At 40.2% G+C, this 22,656-nt stretch overlaps 2 protein-coding genes across 2 annotated transcripts; one reads left to right on the plus strand and one right to left on the minus strand.

Moving 5' to 3' along the window:
• The first annotated feature begins 253 nt into the window (after positions 1-253).
• LOC117305851 (polyadenylate-binding protein 1-A-like) lies at positions 254-15,227 on the plus strand. The gene is made up of 15 exons (XM_033790729.1): positions 254-491; positions 1,090-1,283; positions 1,998-2,113; positions 2,551-2,788; positions 3,812-3,928; positions 4,617-4,733; positions 6,652-6,767; positions 7,205-7,442; positions 8,466-8,582; positions 9,271-9,387; positions 10,801-11,007; positions 11,980-12,274; positions 12,726-12,871; positions 13,650-13,877; positions 15,126-15,227. The coding sequence occupies exons 1-15, from the start codon at positions 296-298 to the stop codon at positions 15,204-15,206; spliced, it is 2,523 nt and encodes an 840-aa protein (XP_033646620.1). The 5' UTR covers positions 254-295; the 3' UTR covers positions 15,207-15,227.
• A 264-nt stretch (positions 15,228-15,491) lies between these two features.
• Positions 15,492-22,512, minus strand: LOC117305847 (polyadenylate-binding protein 1-A-like). The gene is made up of 8 exons (XM_033790725.1): positions 22,492-22,512; positions 22,109-22,225; positions 21,303-21,419; positions 19,650-19,889; positions 18,426-18,717; positions 17,833-17,978; positions 16,828-17,055; positions 15,492-15,584 (listed from the first exon to the last, which is right to left on the minus strand). Exons 1-8 carry the CDS (start codon positions 22,510-22,512, stop codon positions 15,504-15,506), a joined length of 1,242 nt encoding a protein of 413 aa, XP_033646616.1. The 3' UTR covers positions 15,492-15,503.
• Between the last annotated feature and the right edge of the window lie 144 nt (positions 22,513-22,656).

A 22,656-nucleotide genomic window follows, 5' to 3' on the forward strand; every position in this document is an offset into this window, starting at 1 on the left:
AAGTTTATGAGTTCACAAAGATTTAGGACAGTCCTACCTTAGGACTAGTCCTAGGAGATATAAAAAACGAATGGCTAGTCCTAAGTTAGGACCTGAACTCGTCCTAACTCGAGATAAGACTAGTCTTAACTCTTTGTGAAATCCACCCCAGGCCTAGTAATGTATGGAAAAATTTGGCCATTGTAAAAAGCCGAAGTGCGTGTCGTAATGATTATGGACTGCACTTCAAATTTAATAAAATCATTGACATTGGAGTTTCTCTCTTTCCATTACAGAACAAAACCAATAATCCAAAATGAATGCTGCTGGCGGTGCCAACTACCCAATGGGATCACTGTACGTTGGAGACTTGCATCCAGACGTGACGGAAGCCATGCTGTTTGAGAAGTTCTCCTCAGCGGGACCTATCCTCTCAATCCGTGTTTGTCGTGATATGATCACTCGTCGTTCTCTCGGATACGCATACGTTAACTTCCAACAACCAGCCGATGGTATGTGTCTATAATTCGAAGGTTTTTAACCCCCATTTCAGACAGGCGTTCCAGAGTCGCGCCGAACCAAATTATTGAACTTAGCGCATGAAAAGTTTGACGTCTGAAACAGTAACAAGCGACTGGACGCCTAGATGTCGAAAGGTCTTGCAGTTGATAGTTTCAGACGTCGATCTTGTCATGAGCCGAACCTAATGTATGGTATGTTAAGCTAGCCTGTCTGAAACAAAAATTTAATTGGGTCAACCCAGAGTAGCTCCTAAGCTATTTGGTTTGGCGCAACTCTGGAGTGCCTGTCTGAACCGGTTGTTAGAATAATAACTTTTACAAAGCGCCTTTAACCCCCAAAAGTGTTCTGGGGTGCTTTACAGAGGGTTAAAAGCCAATGTGAACTTGACATTTTGAACGGTGTAGTCTTGTTCTTCTTTCATTCTCCTGCCCCGTCTTTTTTTCAGAGCCCACACCTTCCACTAAAGAAATTTACACTGTGGTTTAACGGGCCCACAAGTCAACTTTTTATTCATAGGTTCTTTCTATTTATCCACGCCATGTGAAACTCCAAATAATGCTTACTTTTTTTGGAAATTCATTTTTACAGCCGAGCGAGCTCTTGATACAATGAACTACGACACATTAAAGGGAAAGCCCATACGTATCATGTGGTCGCAGCGTGACCCGTCATTGCGACGATCCGGTGTAGGCAACGTCTTCATCAAGAATTTGGACAAGTCTATTGACAACAAGGCCATGTACGATACCTTCTCTGCCTTCGGTAACATCTTGTCTTGCAAGGTCTGTAGCCACTTCTATTTTCTACACCTTTTTTTTTTTACTTGATGGATTTGTCCCCATTTTATTGAAGACCTGGGCCCAATTTCATAGAGTTGCTTAAAGGAATACTACAGAATTGGATTTGCTAGCAAAAAAGTTGCTAGCAGTGTAAGCACACTATGTAATCCACAATATACATAAACTGACAAACCTGTAGAAGTTTGAGGTTAATCGGCCATCTAGGTCATGAGAGAATAGTGAAAAACCGATTACAAATTTTGCATTGCATCGATGCCAAAACAAAAATGATTAAAATGCTCACTGAGCTAAAACTCAAAATGCACAATTAGATTAAATATGACATTTCAGACAGAAATATTTCAAGGTATGTTTCCTACTATCATCATCAATAGACTGTGTAAGTTTTATGTAAATTTGTGATCATCATGATTTTTGTTTCTTACCGATTCTGTAACGTTCCAAATTAAGCACAAAAAGCTGCTTAGCACAACAAATGTCTACTGACCAGAAAATGGCATCATGTGGGGGTTCAAACTGAATTTTATTCGCAAAACGAATGGTTAGAAAGAATAAAATTCTTAGTGACTGCAAATTATTCCACACGGATAATGGGAAAAAGGATTCAACAAACAAAACATTTAATGATGGGGATCTAGGGAGCACTGTCTGATATACTTAAGATTGACAAAATATGATTTTTGTTTGTTTGTGCAGGTTGCTTTGGGAGAAGACGGCTCCAAGGGATACGGTTTTGTGCATTTTGAAACTGAAGAAGCAGCACAGAAAGCCATAGCCAAGGTGTCTGGTATGCTGCTTAACGGCAAGAAAGTGTAAGTTGGCTTGCAGGACCCCAACTCTCCACCACTGTTTTCAAATCCGTACTAGATAAATGTTCAGATGAATCAATAAATCAGTCAGTTTCATCACAATGGCCCATGTAGTCCCATCTTTCATCTTATTTTCAGCATTCTGGCTTAACATGTAGAGACCAACAATTAGTGAACATCAATGGTCCCCAGTGTTTGAATTATGGGGAGATTTGTACAGTCCGTAGCAAGTCAATGTGGTGGTGGCGGTGAGCCTGTAGATGCAGTCATCTAAAGTCCTCTTTGTAGAAAAGCTGGCCTTCTCTTTTTGTAATGTCGTTACGGACCATTTTCAGATAAAGTTTCACCTGTCAAAAATTGATGTTTGCGGCATTGGATGTGGACAGAGATTGAAGTTTTATATTTGAAAAATGAGTGTTATCATTTGACACTATTTGCAGGTACGTCGGGCGCTTTGTCCCACGCAAAGAGCGCCTAGCTCACTTGGGCGACCAGCGCAAGAAGTTCACCAACGTATACCTCAAGAACTTTGGAGACGATGTCGATGATGAAAAGCTGAGGGTTATGTGCGAGGTGCACGGCACAGTGGCTTCCGTCAAGGTCATGTTTGACGACAAATCTGGCCGTGGGAAGGGCTTTGGCTTTGTTAGCTTCGAGGACCACTCAGCTGCTCAGAAGGTAGGTTTTTGAAAGACATGTCGGCCACAAGAGAATTTTCTCACAATTTACACAGATATTTGTAGTTGAATCCTATGCGCATGTTATTGTAAACATCTACTTGCGTAGTCGACCAAAAGTGCAGCTACCAAACCTCACCTCGGAATAATCAAAACACAGATATGGAAAGCTTGCGTCACTGCACCTTTATCCTGTGCAATCATTGTATCCAATGAAATCACTGGTTCTGTAAAACCAGTTTAATGTCTTTATCCTTGCAATAAAAACAGGAGACCAGTCTAGGGGTCCAGCTGACTGTCTTGGTGTCAAGGTTTGCCCTAAACCTTTTTAGTGACTGGCCAACGGGACCAGGGCCCAATTTCGTGGCTCTGCTTACCGTAAGCACAGAATCGGCGCTTTCGGAAGCAGGGAATTCTGTGCTTACGGCAAGCGTATTTCACGGATTAGCGGCGAATTTGGGCTTCTGCGCGTGCTACTTCACGCCACTAGGCATTCTACGCTTACAAGGCTGGCGTAGAAATTCGGCGCTTGCACGTAAGCGGGGAATCGCGATCTTAAGCGCAGAATTCGGCAGTAAGCAGAGCCATGAAATTGGGCCCAGTTATCTTGCCATTTCACTAGTTTGTCAGCTATTTGGGCAGCAGACCACTGATGAGGGAAAATGCTGCATCAGTGTTTGTTTCCATTGTTTTTCAAGAACATGTGTACCCATGATTGTACACAAATAAAGATGGAATTGAAAGACAGCGAGGTTTAATAATACTCACTGGTTTGTTTTAGTTCGCATTTATTGTGTGTTTTCATTTGTGTGTGTTTTGATGGTGGTTTGTTCACGTCTCTTTGTAAATTTTAATATAGCCTCCAATGGCGATATATTTTTTTATAAAGTTGCTGTATATTATTATATGTGACTATTTTTGTATGTAAACTTGTTTGTGTGTATTGTAATTTTTACTGTAATTTGGCCGTTGGCCACAGATGGAAAAAGAAATAACTATCTTTCTATCTATCTATCTATCATAGTGCGTTGAAGAGATGAATGCTCAACCTGTCAACGGCCGTACAGTGTTTGCCGGACGTGCCCAGAAGAAGAACGAGCGTCAAGCAGAACTCAAGGCCCGCTTCGAGGCTCTGAAGCAGGTTTGTGAAAATGTTTATAAACAACATTGAAATCCTTCAGGACATGTCACACACAGCAATTTTTGCAGGCATTGTATGCAAAAAGGTACACTTCTGCAGCACATAATACTAAAACCCTCTAACTGTCACAAGAAAATCATGTGGAACTTAAGAAGTGAATGTGCTTTCTTCTTGTAGAATGCCTAGTACTGGTTGCATGTGAATTGATCTGTGTGACATGGCCTTAACAGTCCCAAATACTTCTCTGTTCTCTGTTAAGGGAGTGCATACCCTTGGTAATTGTGGGACACCAGTATTCTCACTTGGTTTGTCATGGATAAACTAACAAACCTGTGAAAATATGGACTCAAAGGTGTAATTGGAGAAAAAAATGAAAGATAAATGAATCACCCTTGCATGTTGTGTGTTCAGATGCCTGAGAAATATTTGAGCATTGTTAATGGTTTGCAAGGGGGTTTTGTGTTATCATTTAATGATTGTGGTAGGCCCTATTTCCCAACTTTCAAGGGAATTTGTTGAGTTAAATTTGTGATTTTTGCTGTTGTTACTGTAGGGTTTCCAAGTCACCCTCAGTGTTGGACTTTTGTTTGTTAAATTGTTTCAACAGTATTTTGTTATGTGCTTGTGTACATGTTATGGAATGCTCGCGATATAAATCAGTACATTTTTATTGTTAATTAAACTACAGGAGCGGAGCAATCGCTATCAAGGTGTCAACTTGTACATCAAGAATCTTGACGATGAATTTGATGATGAGAAACTTCGTAAGGAGTTCACCAAGTTCGGAACCATCACAAGTGCCAAGGTAACGCACCAGGGCTCAAAATTAACACTGGACTGCATGCCATTGGCCAATGTTCTTAAAGGAACACGTTGCCTTGGATCAGTCGAGTTGGTCTTTGAAAAGTGTTTATAACCATTTGTTATAAAATGCATTTGATCAGAAAGATATTTTTAAAGTAGAATATAGATCCACACAAGTATCACTCAAAATCGCGTGGTTTTCCTTTTACCTTGTCGACTAACACGATCGCCAATTTATGGGAGTCGGATTTTTGACTACCATAAATGGCCGACTGTGTTAATTGCAAAGTAAAAGGAAAACCATGCAATTTCGAGGCAAATTTGTGTGGATCACTGTGTTCTACTTTTACAACATCTTTTTACCATATGCATTTTATAACAAACGATTACAAACGCTTTTCGAAGACCTAGTCAACCGATCCAAGGCAACGTGTTCTTAAGCCTCTAGCCTGTAAACTCTGAACCGGACAAGTCCGGTTGTCTTGTGTTTTTTAATTGATTAAAAGTACTTAACTTTGTGAACATATCTAAAACTTTCTTTCTATTGGTAAAAATCTTCAGTTGTGTTGAGTAGTATGCTTTAAAGCCATTGGACCCTTTCAGTAAACACTATTGTCCAAGGCCCACACTTCGTGTATCACAACTTCTATATCAAATAACAAACCTGTGAAAATGTAGGCTCAATCGGTCATCGGAGTCTGGAGAAAATAACGGGAAAACCCACCTGTGTATGCGCGCGTTTTGCCGTGTCATGACATGTGTTTAAAATAAATCCGTAAGTATCGCTAACAAGAATTGATATTGTTTTACCGTTTTCTCAAAAAGTAAAGCATTTCAGGGACTAATATTTCAAGAGAAGTCTTTCACCATTACCTTCTGTAAACCCTGTAAATTATTTGTAAATCTGTGAACTTTTTTTTTTTTCCCTGTGCCGAAAGGGTCCAATGGCTTTAAATTGAATTATACTTAAAATACCACAAGACTGAAGTATGTAATGTGATGTTTTCTTATTGCTTGTATATGTTTAACTGGGTAGAGCATTCTTTTTCATCACAGTCTGGTCTTGTAAAATGTATGCTAGTCCAGAAAATGTTTTTAACCTACAAGCCCTGTTGACTTGTGTATTTCCCCCTCCCACTAAATTTGAGACCTGAACACAATAATTTCAGAAAAGTTTCTGTATCCCGTCATAAATTTTTCGGTCTGTAGCCACTTCTATTTTCTACACCTTTTTTTTTTTACTTGATGGATTTGTCCCCATTTTATTGAAGACCTGGGCCCAATTTCATAGAGTTGCTTAAAGGAATACTACAGAATTGGATTTGCTAGCAAAAAAGTTGCTAGCAGTGTAAGCACACTATGTAATCCACAATATACATATATAAACTGACAAACCTGTAGAAGTTTGAGGTTAATCGGCCATCTAGGTCATGAGAGAATAGTGAAAAACCGATTACAAATTTTGCATTGCATCGATGCCAAAACAAAAATGATTAAAATGCTCACTGAGCTAAAACTCAAAATGCACAATTAGATTAAATATGACATTTCAGACAGAAATATTTCAAGGTATGTTTCCTACTATCATCATCAATAGACTGTGTAAGTTTTATGTAAATTTGTGATCATCATGATTTTTGTTTCTTACCGATTCTGTAACGTTCCAAATTAAGCACAAAAAGCTGCTTAGCACAACAAATGTCTACTGACCAGAAAATGGCATCATGTGGGGGTTCAAACTGAATTTTATTCGCAAAACGAATGGTTAGAAAGAATAAAATTCTTAGTGACTGCAAATTATTCCACACGGATAATGGGAAAAAGGATTCAACAAACAAAACATTTAATGATGGGGATCTAGGGAGCACTGTCTGATATACTTAAGATTGACAAAATATGATTTTTGTTTGTTTGTGCAGGTTGCTTTGGGAGAAGACGGCTCCAAGGGATACGGTTTTGTGCATTTTGAAACTGAAGAAGCAGCACAGAAAGCCATAGCCAAGGTGTCTGGTATGCTGCTTAACGGCAAGAAAGTGTAAGTTGGCTTGCAGGACCCCAACTCTCCACCACTGTTTTCAAATCCGTACTAGATAAATGTTCAGATGAATCAATAAATCAGTCAGTTTCATCACAATGGCCCATGTAGTCCCATCTTTCATCTTATTTTCAGCATTCTGGCTTAACATGTAGAGACCAACAATTAGTGAACATCAATGGTCCCCAGTGTTTGAATTATGGGGAGATTTGTACAGTCCGTAGCAAGTCAATGTGGTGGTGGCGGTGAGCCTGTAGATGCAGTCATCTAAAGTCCTCTTTGTAGAAAAGCTGGCCTTCTCTTTTTGTAATGTCGTTACGGACCATTTTCAGATAAAGTTTCACCTGTCAAAAATTGATGTTTGCGGCATTGGATGTGGACAGAGATTGAAGTTTTATATTTGAAAAATGAGTGTTATCATTTGACACTATTTGCAGGTACGTCGGGCGCTTTGTCCCACGCAAAGAGCGCCTAGCTCACTTGGGCGACCAGCGCAAGAAGTTCACCAACGTATACCTCAAGAACTTTGGAGACGATGTCGATGATGAAAAGCTGAGGGTTATGTGCGAGGTGCACGGCACAGTGGCTTCCGTCAAGGTCATGTTTGACGACAAATCTGGCCGTGGGAAGGGCTTTGGCTTTGTTAGCTTCGAGGACCACTCAGCTGCTCAGAAGGTAGGTTTTTGAAAGACATGTCGGCCACAAGAGAATTTTCTCACAATTTACACAGATATTTGTAGTTGAATCCTATGCGCATGTTATTGTAAACATCTACTTGCGTAGTCGACCAAAAGTGCAGCTACCAAACCTCACCTCGGAATAATCAAAACACAGATATGGAAAGCTTGCGTCACTGCACCTTTATCCTGTGCAATCATTGTATCCAATGAAATCACTGGTTCTGTAAAACCAGTTTAATGTCTTTATCCTTGCAATAAAAACAGGAGACCAGTCTAGGGGTCCAGCTGACTGTCTTGGTGTCAAGGTTTGCCCTAAACCTTTTTAGTGACTGGCCAACGGGACCAGGGCCCAATTTCGTGGCTCTGCTTACCGTAAGCACAGAATCGGCGCTTTCGGAAGCAGGGAATTCTGTGCTTACGGCAAGCGTATTTCACGGATTAGCGGCGAATTTGGGCTTCTGCGCGTGCTACTTCACGCCACTAGGCATTCTACGCTTACAAGGCTGGCGTAGAAATTCGGCGCTTGCACGTAAGCGGGGAATCGCGATCTTAAGCGCAGAATTCGGCAGTAAGCAGAGCCATGAAATTGGGCCCAGTTATCTTGCCATTTCACTAGTTTGTCAGCTATTTGGGCAGCAGACCACTGATGAGGGAAAATGCTGCATCAGTGTTTGTTTCCATTGTTTTTCAAGAACATGTGTACCCATGATTGTACACAAATAAAGATGGAATTGAAAGACAGCGAGGTTTAATAATACTCACTGGTTTGTTTTAGTTCGCATTTATTGTGTGTTTTCATTTGTGTGTGTTTTGATGGTGGTTTGTTCACGTCTCTTTGTAAATTTTAATATAGCCTCCAATGGCGATATATTTTTTTATAAAGTTGCTGTATATTATTATATGTGACTATTTTTGTATGTAAACTTGTTTGTGTGTATTGTAATTTTTACTGTAATTTGGCCGTTGGCCACAGATGGAAAAAGAAATAACTATCTTTCTATCTATCTATCTATCATAGTGCGTTGAAGAGATGAATGCTCAACCTGTCAACGGCCGTACAGTGTTTGCCGGACGTGCCCAGAAGAAGAACGAGCGTCAAGCAGAACTCAAGGCCCGCTTCGAGGCTCTGAAGCAGGTTTGTGAAAATGTTTATAAACAACATTGAAATCCTTCAGGACATGTCACACACAGCAATTTTTGCAGGCATTGTATGCAAAAAGGTACACTTCTGCAGCACATAATACTAAAACCCTCTAACTGTCACAAGAAAATCATGTGGAACTTAAGAAGTGAATGTGCTTTCTTCTTGTAGAATGCCTAGTACTGGTTGCATGTGAATTGATCTGTGTGACATGGCCTTAACAGTCCCAAATACTTCTCTGTTCTCTGTTAAGGGAGTGCATACCCTTGGTAATTGTGGGACACCAGTATTCTCACTTGGTTTGTCATGGATAAACTAACAAACCTGTGAAAATATGGACTCAAAGGTGTAATTGGAGAAAAAAATGAAAGATAAATGAATCACCCTTGCATGTTGTGTGTTCAGATGCCTGAGAAATATTTGAGCATTGTTAATGGTTTGCAAGGGGGTTTTGTGTTATCATTTAATGATTGTGGTAGGCCCTATTTCCCAACTTTCAAGGGAATTTGTTGAGTTAAATTTGTGATTTTTGCTGTTGTTACTGTAGGGTTTCCAAGTCACCCTCAGTGTTGGACTTTTGTTTGTTAAATTGTTTCAACAGTATTTTGTTATGTGCTTGTGTACATGTTATGGAATGCTCGCGATATAAATCAGTACATTTTTATTGTTAATTAAACTACAGGAGCGGAGCAATCGCTATCAAGGTGTCAACTTGTACATCAAGAATCTTGACGATGAATTTGATGATGAGAAACTTCGTAAGGAGTTCACCAAGTTCGGAACCATCACAAGTGCCAAGGTAACGCACCAGGGCTCAAAATTAACACTGGACTGCATGCCATTGGCCAATGTTCTTAAAGGAACACGTTGCCTTGGATCAGTCGAGTTGGTCTTTGAAAAGTGTTTATAACCATTTGTTATAAAATGCATTTGATCAGAAAGATATTTTTAAAGTAGAATATAGATCCACACAAGTATCACTCAAAATCGCGTGGTTTTCCTTTTACCTTGTCGACTAACACGATCGCCAATTTATGGGAGTCGGATTTTTGACTACCATAAATGGCCGACTGTGTTAATTGCAAAGTAAAAGGAAAACCATGCAATTTCGAGGCAAATTTGTGTGGATCACTGTGTTCTACTTTTACAACATCTTTTTACCATATGCATTTTATAACAAACGATTACAAACGCTTTTCGAAGACCTAGTCAACCGATCCAAGGCAACGTGTTCTTAAGCCTCTAGCCTGTAAACTCTGAACCGGACAAGTCCGGTTGTCTTGTGTTTTTTAATTGATTAAAAGTACTTAACTTTGTGAACATATCTAAAACTTTCTTTCTATTGGTAAAAATCTTCAGTTGTGTTGAGTAGTATGCTTTAAAGCCATTGGACCCTTTCAGTAAACACTATTGTCCAAGGCCCACACTTCGTGTATCACAACTTCTATATCAAATAACAAACCTGTGAAAATGTAGGCTCAATCGGTCATCGGAGTCTGGAGAAAATAACGGGAAAACCCACCTGTGTATGCGCGCGTTTTGCCGTGTCATGACATGTGTTTAAAATAAATCCGTAAGTATCGCTAACAAGAATTGATATTGTTTTACCGTTTTCTCAAAAAGTAAAGCATTTCAGGGACTAATATTTCAAGAGAAGTCTTTCACCATTACCTTCTGTAAACCCTGTAAATTATTTGTAAATCTGTGAACTTTTTTTTTTTTCCCTGTGCCGAAAGGGTCCAATGGCTTTAAATTGAATTATACTTAAAATACCACAAGACTGAAGTATGTAATGTGATGTTTTCTTATTGCTTGTATATGTTTAACTGGGTAGAGCATTCTTTTTCATCACAGTCTGGTCTTGTAAAATGTATGCTAGTCCAGAAAATGTTTTTAACCTACAAGCCCTGTTGACTTGTGTATTTCCCCCTCCCACTAAATTTGAGACCTGAACACAATAATTTCAGAAAAGTTTCTGTATCCCGTCATAAATTTTTCGTTCGTTATGAAATAAAATGGGTTCTAATTTACTGTAAAGAGGTTATCTTTTTAGTAAAAAATCAGTGAAAAACGGTGACAGGATACGGAATGTTTTTCATAATTTGCTATTATTCAATTACCCTTTGATGTTCGTACAAAGTGAGGAATTACAGTTGTCTCCGTGAAGTATCAGGCCTGAATTAAAACGTTTAAATATTGCCTACAAACACAGGTGATGTTGGATGAGACGGGTACAAGCAAAGGATTTGGATTTGTCTGTTTCTCCTCGCCGGAGGAAGCCACCAAGGCAGTGACTGAGATGAATGGCCGTATCATCGTTGCCAAGCCACTGTACGTCGCTCTGGCTCAACGCAAGGAAGAGCGTAAAGCCCAGCTGTCCAATCAGATCATGCAGCGTGTTTCCACTGTCCGCATGACGGTGAGTACACGGCAGAAACATTTGCCCTCAGGCCTGTATGCTTCGTTTTTGAAAGGGCAAGGGAACCAAGTCATTTTCTCCTTGGTAAAGCCCCTCAATAGCAACTAGTTTTGGGGCCTTATGTTTTTCTTAATTTGTTGCCATAGATTTGGGTGGGAGAAATGTAATGCCTGAGTGGATGAGTTGTTGGCCAATAAGAAGACACAATTACCATGTATTGCACGCCCCATTACCCACACACACCAAATGGTGCTCTTTAAAGTCGTGTGCTGAGGGCAACACACAGACTGTGCATCTTTGAATAGCTAATGACCAGGGGGCATTGAGGCAACCGCCTTCGTTGCCTTTGTGAAGTATCAGGTTTGCTTCCTCCTTCCCTTCTGTGTTGATTTTGCCGATACTTCTTGGGCATTATCCGTATTTGCTCACTACAAGTATTTGCATTCTCTCCTGTTTGGTTTTGGTGTGATGTTTTTGCTGATTGTTTTTGTAAAATGTCCAGGGCTGTTTCCACAAGCCCTTGGCTTATTTGAACAGCCTCACTACTCACGTCTTATATTGTTACTTTCTTCAGTATCATTATCATTGGTCATGTTTACTACTCTTTGCTTGTATTGTATTACTACTCATTTCTCCTAATGATTCTGTATTTCTTTGTTGTAAGTAAAGAAAAAAATGTTTCACTGAATTAAATTAATTTGAAACATGTTTTCTTAACATACCCTGCTTCGTTATGATTGCGTTTTTATATGTGTCTTTTAATCTACACTTTTGTGTAAAGATTTTCTTTTTAAGCAGGAGACCATGGTGTTTTTCCTTTTTAAAAATGTTGATGGTGTAATAAGTATTAATTTTGCTTTATAGTGCTTGAGAGGCCTCAATGAAAAGCAGTGCTGGGTGCTGATCGAAATTTACCCTTATTAAAGAAGACATAAATAAATAAATTTGAAACTGTTAATTATTTATTCACAGCCCGCCCAACAAGTCGGCCAAGTTTATCCAAACTACGGCAACTTCTACGCCCCTACAATCACCCCCACTCAACGTGGCATTTACCCAGCCGGTCAAGTAGCCCATGTACGCAACCCACGTTGGCCGCAGCCCCAGGCCCGTCCAGGTGGCCAGCCATTCCAAGCCATGCCTGCTGCAGGAAGGCACCAGTTTGCCGGCAACCCTCGTGCGGCTGCAACGGGTGCCACACCTGTAAGACCAGTGCACCCTAGAGTGCCACTCCAACCTGCTCCGTCTGCCCAGCGTGTCGCAACAGGTGAGTCTTGTACAATATTGCATCTGATCAGGCTTGCAAATCATTTGCGGATTATGAACAAGAAATCCGTTGCTTCAAAATGACCACGCATAACAAAAAAATTGCGCTTCATGAAGAAGAAAAATCCCAGCTGGATAGGACAAAAAAATCTTGCCGAAATAGACATACTTTATTGAAAAGAAACTGGTTTTAGAAGTTTACACATTATACAATAGCAGCACAGTCCAGACATGGACACAAGTTTGCGAGGTGCATGCCTGTGTAACTAACGATCTGTGAAAGTGTTGAGCTACAAAACCCTGTAGTCTTGTGGATTTCAATTTGTTCCCCAAACTCGAGCCCTGGTAGTTATTAGACGCTTGAGCGGAGGAATGAATGTTGTCTTCTGAAAATCTGTTGATATATTTGAACTAACTGTGTTCTATCTTTGAATGTGGTTGATGTTTGCTAGGTATTGCAGCCCAGACTCAACAGCCAATGCGTGTAGGTGGTGCCAATATACCAGTACCAAGCATCCAGCCCAGAGCAATGAAGTTTCTGCCCACCAATGCTCGCAGTGCCCAGCTGGTGCCCTCCATGGCCAATGCTGCCCAAGCGGTAAGTTCTTCTGAAATTGAAACGCTTAGCCTTCTTGATATTTCTCAAGACGCCAATGTATCTGTCAAAAGAACCTTGACCTTTGTGACCTTCCAAAATCTCAATCCTTACAGTTTCATAGCCCAATTTCATAAAGCTGGTTAGCAGGAAATTACTGCACGACAGTTAGTCAGGTCTGGGACTCGAACCCACATTCTGCTAATCAGAAAAAACCCCAGCTTGAATCCGGTGCTCAGTTGTGACCTATGTCTTTAGCAAGGCACTTGATGCTTCGTTCTTCCGATGGGACGTAAAGCCATTGGTCTTGTGTGAACCCAATTCATTTTATCTTAAAGAGAAGGGGTTCCTTCCCCCTAGTGTTCCAGGTTTGCTTGACGGCATTTTGCGCCACAGATTCTTGTAAACCATTACATGGTGCTATGAAGGAATAGGTCTCATACTTTAAAATGTAGCTCAACATGCCTTGCAGGAAAAAGAACTGGGTGCTTTGATAAGACCCAAAGACCCTTGTCACACAAGGCAACTTTTACAGGCACCTTGGAGGCAACCAACTGCAGTGCATGCTACAGGATCACTTTGGTAACACATGAGTCAATTTTAAAACATTGTCTTACGATCCACAAAAGAAAAATTTTATCATTAAAATGGGAATGCCTTTTGTTCTTGGAGATTGCTTGGAACTGGTTGATCGTAAATTGCATGGCCCTCAGGGAACAATAAAGAGCTATATAAGAACCTAGTATTATTATTTTTTGTTGTCTTCTCTTCCGTTGAATAGGCTGTGCCCCAACAGGCCATTGAGGTATCCGGCCAGGAGCCCCTGACTCCTAGTATGTTGGCGTCCGCCACTCCGCAGCAGCAGAAACAGATGTTGGGCGAGCGCCTCTTCCCGCTGATCCAACGCACCCACGGGGATCTGGCAGGCAAAATCACCGGCATGTTGTTGGAGATTGATAACTCGGAGTTGCTTCACATGCTAGAGTCTTATGAACTCCTTAGCGCTAAGGTAAGCAAACGTTTTCTTTAATGATCCTTCAGAACCATAGAAATATAACCCAGAGAACGCCGATTGAGACAATGTGTGTGGGATTTCGTTGTGAGACCATCTTTGTCCATGCTCGAACGCCACTTTGGGGGGCGATACAGTAGACGACATGAACATTGACCAATGAAAACACATAAAAAACGGTCTATGTGCGCTCACGATATGATCAACTGTCATACACATGTGGTGTAATAAGCCGCTTTCACAGAAGCCTTTTCCTTCGTTTTAGCTCAGTGTTCTCTGGTATCTATTTTATGATCCGAATCTGCATGTATGTCCGTTTGTTTGTTTGTTTGTTTGTTTCGACTGCTATTAAGTTGGACAATAGGCAGCTTGACAGTTAGCTGTGGTATTATTCGGGTTCTAACTCCATTGTTGTTATTGCCTTTTTACTGTTGTTGTATAGACGATGGGACCTATGTTTACATTCAACCGCCCTCTGTTGACAAAACACTGCATACGTCATGTTTCGCCGGGCAAAAAGGCGCTTAGTTATGGTAAGATTGTATACACATTCTAGCTGGCTGCCAAAACACAAAGGTTTTGCTCGACGGTTGCACGCGAATCATGTTATGGTTTGAGTTACGTCAGAGGTCACATCGTCTAGAGTGTACGTTTTTTCAGTATCTGTCTATGGTTCACCTTTGAACTTTCTTTTTAGGCCTACTCTTTCTCAATTGTACCGGTTAACCCCTTTTTAACATTGGTACTTTAAATTAGTGTGGTTTTTATATAACAAAAAAAAAAAAAAAGGGAATTAATTTTTATTGCATTGTATAGTAAGCTTTATTACTGAACTGCAGATTTGATGCATTAATTATCTTAGTGCCAAGGTGAATAGTTTTTCTATTGGGCTATCTTTTTCTCAATTTTATCTTTGTGGTAGAACACTTGTTCTTTTCCAACTTTCCCTTAGGACTCAGAAATTGGGTCTCACTTTAGCCAAACTGCCTAGTCTGTAATAAACTTTTGTCAAGGCCTTCGTGGCTTGGAAAGTTTTGTAGAGTCGCTTTCCCAAGTGACTGAAAAGAGTAGACATGTTAGACATTAAACTTGTTAACAGAATTTTGATAATAATTTTAAGAATAAGTTCACTTTTAAATAATGTGGTTATGGAAAAATAAAAAGAAACAAATGTTATTCCCAAAATTTGAATCTGAGAAACATTACTGGATAGGATTTAAACACTTGATGTAATGTTTGTTGTAGGTTGAGGAAGCTGTGAATGTGTTAAAGGCTCACCAGGCCAAGGAGAATCCAACCAAGCCAGCCAGCTTGACCCAGCAGTAGTAACAGCAAGAAGCGCACCACAGCAAGCATGTACAACCCTTCATTCATTGGCTTTCTGCCTACACTTGCGTTCTCAAGAATAGTCGCTGTAAATACTAGCTTGGATCAGACACAAGATGGCATTCTCAATCATCCCAGCATGGATGCTATCATCCTTGATTGGGATGATTGAGAATGCCATCTTGTGTCTGATCCAAGCTAGTATTTACAGCGACTATTCTTGAGAACGCAAGTGTAGGCAGAAAGCCAATGAATGAAGGGTTGTACATGCTTGCTGTGGTGCGCTTCTTGCTGTTACTACTGCTGGGTCAAGCTGGCTGGCTTGGTTGGATTCTCCTTGGCCTGGTGAGCCTTTAACACATTCACAGCTTCCTCAACCTACAACAAACATTACATCAAGTGTTTAAATCCTATCCAGTAATGTTTCTCAGATTCAAATTTTGGGAATAACATTTGTTTCTTTTTATTTTTCCATAACCACATTATTTAAAAGTGAACTTATTCTTAAAATTATTATCAAAATTCTGTTAACAAGTTTAATGTCTAACATGTCTACTCTTTTCAGTCACTTGGGAAAGCGACTCTACAAAACTTTCCAAGCCACGAAGGCCTTGACAAAAGTTTATTACAGACTAGGCAGTTTGGCTAAAGTGAGACCCAATTTCTGAGTCCTAAGGGAAAGTTGGAAAAGAACAAGTGTTCTACCACAAAGATAAAATTGAGAAAAAGATAGCCCAATAGAAAAACTATTCACCTTGGCACTAAGATAATTAATGCATCAAATCTGCAGTTCAGTAATAAAGCTTACTATACAATGCAATAAAAATTAATTCCCTTTTTTTTTTTTTTTTTTTACATAAAAACCACACTAATTTAAAGTACCAATGTTAAAAAGGGGTTAACCGGTACAATTGAGAAAGAGTAGGCCTAAAAAGAAAGTTCAAAGGTGAACCATAGACAGATACTGAAAAAACGTACACTCTAGACGATGTGACCTCTGACGTAACTCAAACCATAACATGATTCGCGTGCAACCGTCGAGCAAAACCTTTGTGTTTTGGCAGCCAGCTAGAATGTGTATACAATCTTACCATAACTAAGCGCCTTTTTGCCCGGCGAAACATGACGTATACAGTGTTTTGTCAACAGAGGGCGGTTTGAATGTAAACATAGGTCCCATCGTCTATACAACAACAGTAAAAAGGCAATAACAACAATGGAGTTAGAACCCGAATAATACCACAGCTAACTGTCAAGCTGCCTATTGTCCAACTTAATAGCAGTCGAAACAAACAAACAAACGGACATACATGCAGATTCGGATCATAAAATAGATACCAGAGAACACTGAGCTAAAACGAAGGAAAAGGCTTCTGTGAAAGCGGCTTATTACACCACATGTGTATGACAGTTGATCATATCGTGAGCGCACATAGACCGTTTTTTATGTGTTTTCATTGGTCAATGTTCATGTCGTCTACTGTATCGCCCCCCAAAAGTGGCGTTCGAGCATGGACAAAGATGGTCTCACAACGAAATCCCACACACATTGTCTCAATCGGCGTTCTCTGGGTTATATTTATATGGTTCTGAAGGATCATTAAAGAAAACGTTTGCTTACCTTAGCGCTAAGGAGTTCATAAGACTCTAGCATGTGAAGCAACTCCGAGTTATCAATCTCCAACAACATGCCGGTGATTTTGCCTGCCAGATCCCCGTGGGTGCGTTGGATCAGCGGGAAGAGGCGCTCGCCCAACATCTGTTTCTGCTGCTGCGGAGTGGCGGACGCCAACATACTAGGAGTCAGGGGCTCCTGGCCGGATACCTCAATGGCCTGTTGGGGCACAGCCTATTCAACGGAAGAGAAGACAACAAAAAATAATAATACTAGGTTCTTATATAGCTCTTTATTGTTCCCTGAGGGCCATGCAATTTACGATCAACCAGTTCCAAGCAATCTCCAAGAACAAAAGGCATTCCCATTTTAATGATAAAATTTTTCTTTTGTGGATCGTAAGACAATGTTTTAAAATTGACTCATGTGTTACCAAAGTGATCCTGTAGCATGCACTGCAGTTGGTTGCCTCCAAGGTGCCTGTAAAAGTTGCCTCGTGTGACAAGGGTCTTTGGGTCTTATCAAAGCACCCAGTTCTTTTTCCTGCAAGGCATGTTGAGCTACATTTTAAAGTATGAGACCTATTCCTTCATAGCACCATGTAATGGTTTACAAGAATCTGTGGCGCAAAATGCCGTCAAGCAAACCTGGAACACTAGGGGGAAGGAACCCCTTCTCTTTAAGATAAAATGAATTGGGTTCACACAAGACCAATGGCTTTACGTCCCATCGGAAGAACGAAGCATCAAGTGCCTTGCTAAAGACATAGGTCACAACTGAGCACGGATTCAAGCTGGGGTTTTTTCTGATTAGCAGAATGTGGGTTCGAGTCCCAGACCTGACTAACTGTCGTGCAGTAATTTCCTGCTAACCAGCTTTATGAAATTGGGCTATGAAACTGTAAGGATTGAGATTTTGGAAGGTCACAAAGGTCAAGGTTCTTTTGACAGATACATTGGCGTCTTGAGAAATATCAAGAAGGCTAAGCGTTTCAATTTCAGAAGAACTTACCGCTTGGGCAGCATTGGCCATGGAGGGCACCAGCTGGGCACTGCGAGCATTGGTGGGCAGAAACTTCATTGCTCTGGGCTGGATGCTTGGTACTGGTATATTGGCACCACCTACACGCATTGGCTGTTGAGTCTGGGCTGCAATACCTAGCAAACATCAACCACATTCAAAGATAGAACACAGTTAGTTCAAATATATCAACAGATTTTCAGAAGACAACATTCATTCCTCCGCTCAAGCGTCTAATAACTACCAGGGCTCGAGTTTGGGGAACAAATTGAAATCCACAAGACTACAGGGTTTTGTAGCTCAACACTTTCACAGATCGTTAGTTACACAGGCATGCACCTCGCAAACTTGTGTCCATGTCTGGACTGTGCTGCTATTGTATAATGTGTAAACTTCTAAAACCAGTTTCTTTTCAATAAAGTATGTCTATTTCGGCAAGATTTTTTGTCCTATCCAGCTGGGATTTTTCTTCATGAAGCGCAATTTTTTTGTTATGCGTGGTCATTTTGAAGCAACGGATTTCTTGTTCATAATCCGCAAATGATTTGCAAGCCTGATCAGATGCAATATTGTACAAGACTCACCTGTTGCGACACGCTGGGCAGACGGAGCAGGTTGGAGTGGCACTCTAGGGTGCACTGGTCTTACAGGTGTGGCACCCGTTGCAGCCGCACGAGGGTTGCCGGCAAACTGGTGCCTTCCTGCAGCAGGCATGGCTTGGAATGGCTGGCCACCTGGACGGGCCTGGGGCTGCGGCCAACGTGGGTTGCGTACATGGGCTACTTGACCAGCTGGGTAAATGCCACGTTGAGGGGGGTGATTGTAGGGGCGTAGAAGTTGCCGTAGTTTGGATAAACTTGGCCGTTGTTGGGCGGGCTGTGAATGAATAATTAACAGTTTCAAATTTATTATTTATGTCTTCTTTAATAAGGGTAAATTTCGATCAGCACCCAGCACTGCTTTTCATTGAGGCCTCTCAAGCACTATAAAGCAAAATTAATACTTATTACACCATCAACATTTTTAAAAAGGAAAAACACCATGGTCTCCTGCTTAAAAAGAAAATCTTTACACAAAAGTGTAGATTAAAAGACACATATAAAAACGCAATCATAACGAAGCAGGGTATGTTAAGAAAACATGTTTCAAATTAATTTAATTCAGTGAAACATTTTTTCTTTACTTACAACAAAGAAATACAGAATCATTAGGAGAAATGAGTAGTAATACAATACAAGCAAAGAGTAGTAAACATGACCAATGATAATGATACTGAAGAAAGTAACAATATAAGACGTGAGTAGTGAGGCTGTTCAAATAAGCCAAGGGCTTGTGGAAACAGCCCTGGACATTTTACAAAAACAATCAGCAAAAACATCACACCAAAACCAAACAGGAGAGAATGCAAATACTTGTAGTGAGCAAATACGGATAATGCCCAAGAAGTATCGGCAAAATCAACACAGAAGGGAAGGAGGAAGCAAACCTGATACTTCACAAAGGCAACGAAGGCGGTTGCCTCAATGCCCCTGGTCATTAGCTATTCAAAGATGCACAGTCTGTGTTGCCCTCAGCACACGACTTTAAAGAGCACCATTTGGTGTGTGTGGGTAATGGGGCGTGCAATACATGGTAATTGTGTCTTCTTATTGGCCAACAACTCATCCACTCAGGCATTACATTTCTCCCACCCAAATCTATGGCAACAAATTAAGAAAAACATAAGGCCCCAAAACTAGTTGCTATTGAGGGGCTTTACCAAGGAGAAAATGACTTGGTGCCCTTGCCCTTTCAAAAACGAAGCATACAGGCCTGAGGGCAAATGTTTCTGCCGTGTACTCACCGTCATGCGGACAGTGGAAACACGCTGCATGATGATTGGACAGCTGCGCTTTACGCTCTTCCTTGCGTTGAGCCAGAGCAACGTACAGTGGCTTGGCAACGATGATACGGCCATTCATCTCAGTCACTGCCTTGGTGGCTTCCTCCGGCGAGGAGAAACAGACAAATCCAAATCCTTTGCTTGTACCCGTCTCATCCAACATCACCTGTGTTTGTAGGCAATATTTAAACGTTTTAATTCAGGCCTGATACTTCACGGAGACAACTGTAATTCCTCACTTTGTACGAACATCAAAGGGTAATTGAATAATAGCAAATTATGAAAAACATTCCGTATCCTGTCACCGTTTTTCACTGATTTTTTACTAAAAAGATTACCTCTTTACAGTAAATTAGAACCCATTTTATTTCATAACGAACGAAAAATCTATGACGGGATACAGAAACTTTTCTGAAATTATTGTGTTCAGGTCTCAAATTTAGTGGGAGGGGGAAATACACAAGTCAACAGGGCTTGTAGGTTAAAAACATTTTCTGGACTAGCATATATTTTACAAGACCAGACTGTGATGAAAAAGAATGCTCTACCCAGTTAAAAATATACAAGCAATAAGAAAACATCACATTACGTACTTCAGTCTTGTGGTATTTTAAGTATAATTCAATTTAAAGCCATTGGACCCTTTCGGCACAGGGAAAAAAAAAAAAAGTTCACAGATTTACAAATAATTTACAGGGTTTACAGAAGGTAATGGTGAAAGACTTCTCTTGAAATATTAGTCCATGAAATGCTTTACTTTTGAGAAAACGGTAAAACAATATCAATTCTTGTTAGCGATACTTACGGATTTATTTTAAACACATGTCATGACACGGCAAAACGCGCGCATACACGGGTGGGTTTTCCCATTATTTTCTCCAGACTCCGATGACCGATTGAGCCTACATTTTCACAGGTTTGTTATTATATATAGAAGTTGTGATACACGAAGTGTGGGCCTTGGACAATAGTGTTTACTGAAAGGGTCCAATGGCTTTAAAGCATACTACTCAACACAACTGAAGATTTTTACCAATAGAAAGAAAGTTTTAGATATGTTCACAAAGTTAAGTACTTTTAATCAATTAAAAAACACAAGACAACCGGACTTGTCTGGTTCAGAGTTTACAGGCTAGAGGCTTAAGAACACGTTGCCTTGGATCGGTTGATTAGGTCTTCGAAAAGCGTTTGTAATCGTTTTTTATAAAATGCATATGGTAAAAAGATGTTGTAAAAGTAGAACACAGTGATCCACACAAATTTGCCTCGAAATTGCATGGTTTCCTTTTACTTTGCAAATTAACACAATCGGCCATTTATGGTAGTCAAAAATCCGACTCCCATAAATTGGCGATCGTGTTAGTCGACAAGGTAAAAGGAAAACCGCGCAATTTCGAGTGATACTTGTGTGGATCTATATTCTACTTTAAAAATATCTTTCTGATCAAATGCATTTTATAACAAATGGTTATAAACACTTTTCAAAGACCAACTCGACTGATCCAAGGCAACGTGTTCCTTTAAGAACATTGGCCAATGGCATGCAGTCCAGTGTTAATTTTGAGCCCTGGTGCGTTACCTTGGCACTTGTGATGGTTCCGAACTTGGTGAACTCCTTACGAAGCTTCTCATCATCAAATTCATCGTCAAGATTCTTGATGTACAAGTTGACACCTTGATAGCGATTGCTCCGCTCCTGAAGTTTAATTAACAATAAAAATGTACTGATTTATATCGCGAGCATTCCATAACATGTACACAAGCACATAACAAAATACTGTTGAAACAATTTAACAAACAAAAGTCCAACACTGAGGGTGACTTGGAAACCCTACAGTAACAACAGCAAAAATCACAAATTTAACTCAACAAATTCCCTTGAAAGTTGGGCCTACCACAATCATTAAATGATAACACAAAACCCCCTTGCAAACCATTAACAAATGCTCAAATATTTCTCAGGCATCTGAACACACAATATGCAAGGGTGATTCATTTATCTTTCATTTTTTTCTTGCAACTCCAATTACACCTTTGAGTCCATATTTTCACAGGTTTGTTAGTTTATCCATGACAAACCAAGTGAGAATACTGGTGTCCCACAATTACCAAGGGTATGCACTGGCTTTAACAGAGAACAGAGAAGTATTTGGGACTGTTAAGGCCATGTCACACAGATCAATTCACATGCAACCAGTACTAGGCATTCTACAAGAAGAAAGAACATTCACTTCTTAAGTTCCACATGATTTTCTTGTGACAGTAAGAGAGTTTTAGTATTATGTGCTGCAGAAGTGTACCTTTTTGCATACAATGCCTGCAAAAATTGCTGTGTGTGACATGTCCTGAAGGATTTCAATGTTGTTTATAAACATTTTCACAAACCTGCTTCAGAGCCTCGAAGCGGGCCTTGAGTTCTGCTTGACGCTCGTTCTTCTTCTGGGCACGTCCGGCAAACACTGTACGGCCGTTGACAGGTTGAGCATTCATCTCTTCAACGCACTATGATAGATAGATAGATAGAAAGATAGTTATTTCTTTTTCCATCTGTGGCCAACGGCCAAATTACAGTAAAAATTACAATACACACAAACAAGTTTACATACAAAAATAGTCACATATAATAATATACAGCAACTTTATAAAAAAATATCGCCATTGGAGGCTATATTAAAATTTACAAAGAGACGTGAACAAACCACCATCAAAACACACAAATGAAAACACAATAAATGCGAACTAAAACAAACCAGTGAGTATTATTAAACCTCGCTGTCTTTCAATTCCATCTTATTTGTGTACAATCATGGGTACACATGTTCTTAAAAACAAGGAAACAACACTGATGCAGCATTTTCCCTCATCAGTGGTCTGCTGCCCAAATAGCTGACAAACTAGTGAAATGGCAAGATAAATGGGCCCAATTTCATGGC

This window comes from Asterias rubens, unplaced genomic scaffold, assembly GCF_902459465.1.
Source record: "Asterias rubens unplaced genomic scaffold, eAstRub1.3, whole genome shotgun sequence".
Classification (NCBI taxonomy): Eukaryota; Metazoa; Echinodermata; class Asteroidea; order Forcipulatida; family Asteriidae; genus Asterias; species Asterias rubens.

Bases quoted from the DNA above. Each gene is read 5' to 3' on its own strand.
- LOC117305851 (XM_033790729.1), top strand. From the start codon at position 296: ATGAATGCTGCTGGCGGTGCCAACTACCCAATGGGATCACTGTACGTT. The intron at 4,734-6,651 runs GTAACGCACCAG...TTGTTTGTGCAG, and splicing joins GAACCATCACAAGTGCCAAG to GTTGCTTTGGGAGAAGACGG. The intron at 7,443-8,465 runs GTAGGTTTTTGA...TATCTATCATAG, and splicing joins ACCACTCAGCTGCTCAGAAG to TGCGTTGAAGAGATGAATGC.
- LOC117305847 (XM_033790725.1), bottom strand. From the start codon at position 22,512: ATGGAATTGAAAGACAGCGAG. The intron at 17,979-18,425 runs GTGAGTCTTGTA...GATGTTTGCTAG, and splicing joins TGCCCAGCGTGTCGCAACAG to GTATTGCAGCCCAGACTCAA. The intron at 17,056-17,832 runs GTAAGTTCTTCT...TCCGTTGAATAG, and splicing joins TGGCCAATGCTGCCCAAGCG to GCTGTGCCCCAACAGGCCAT.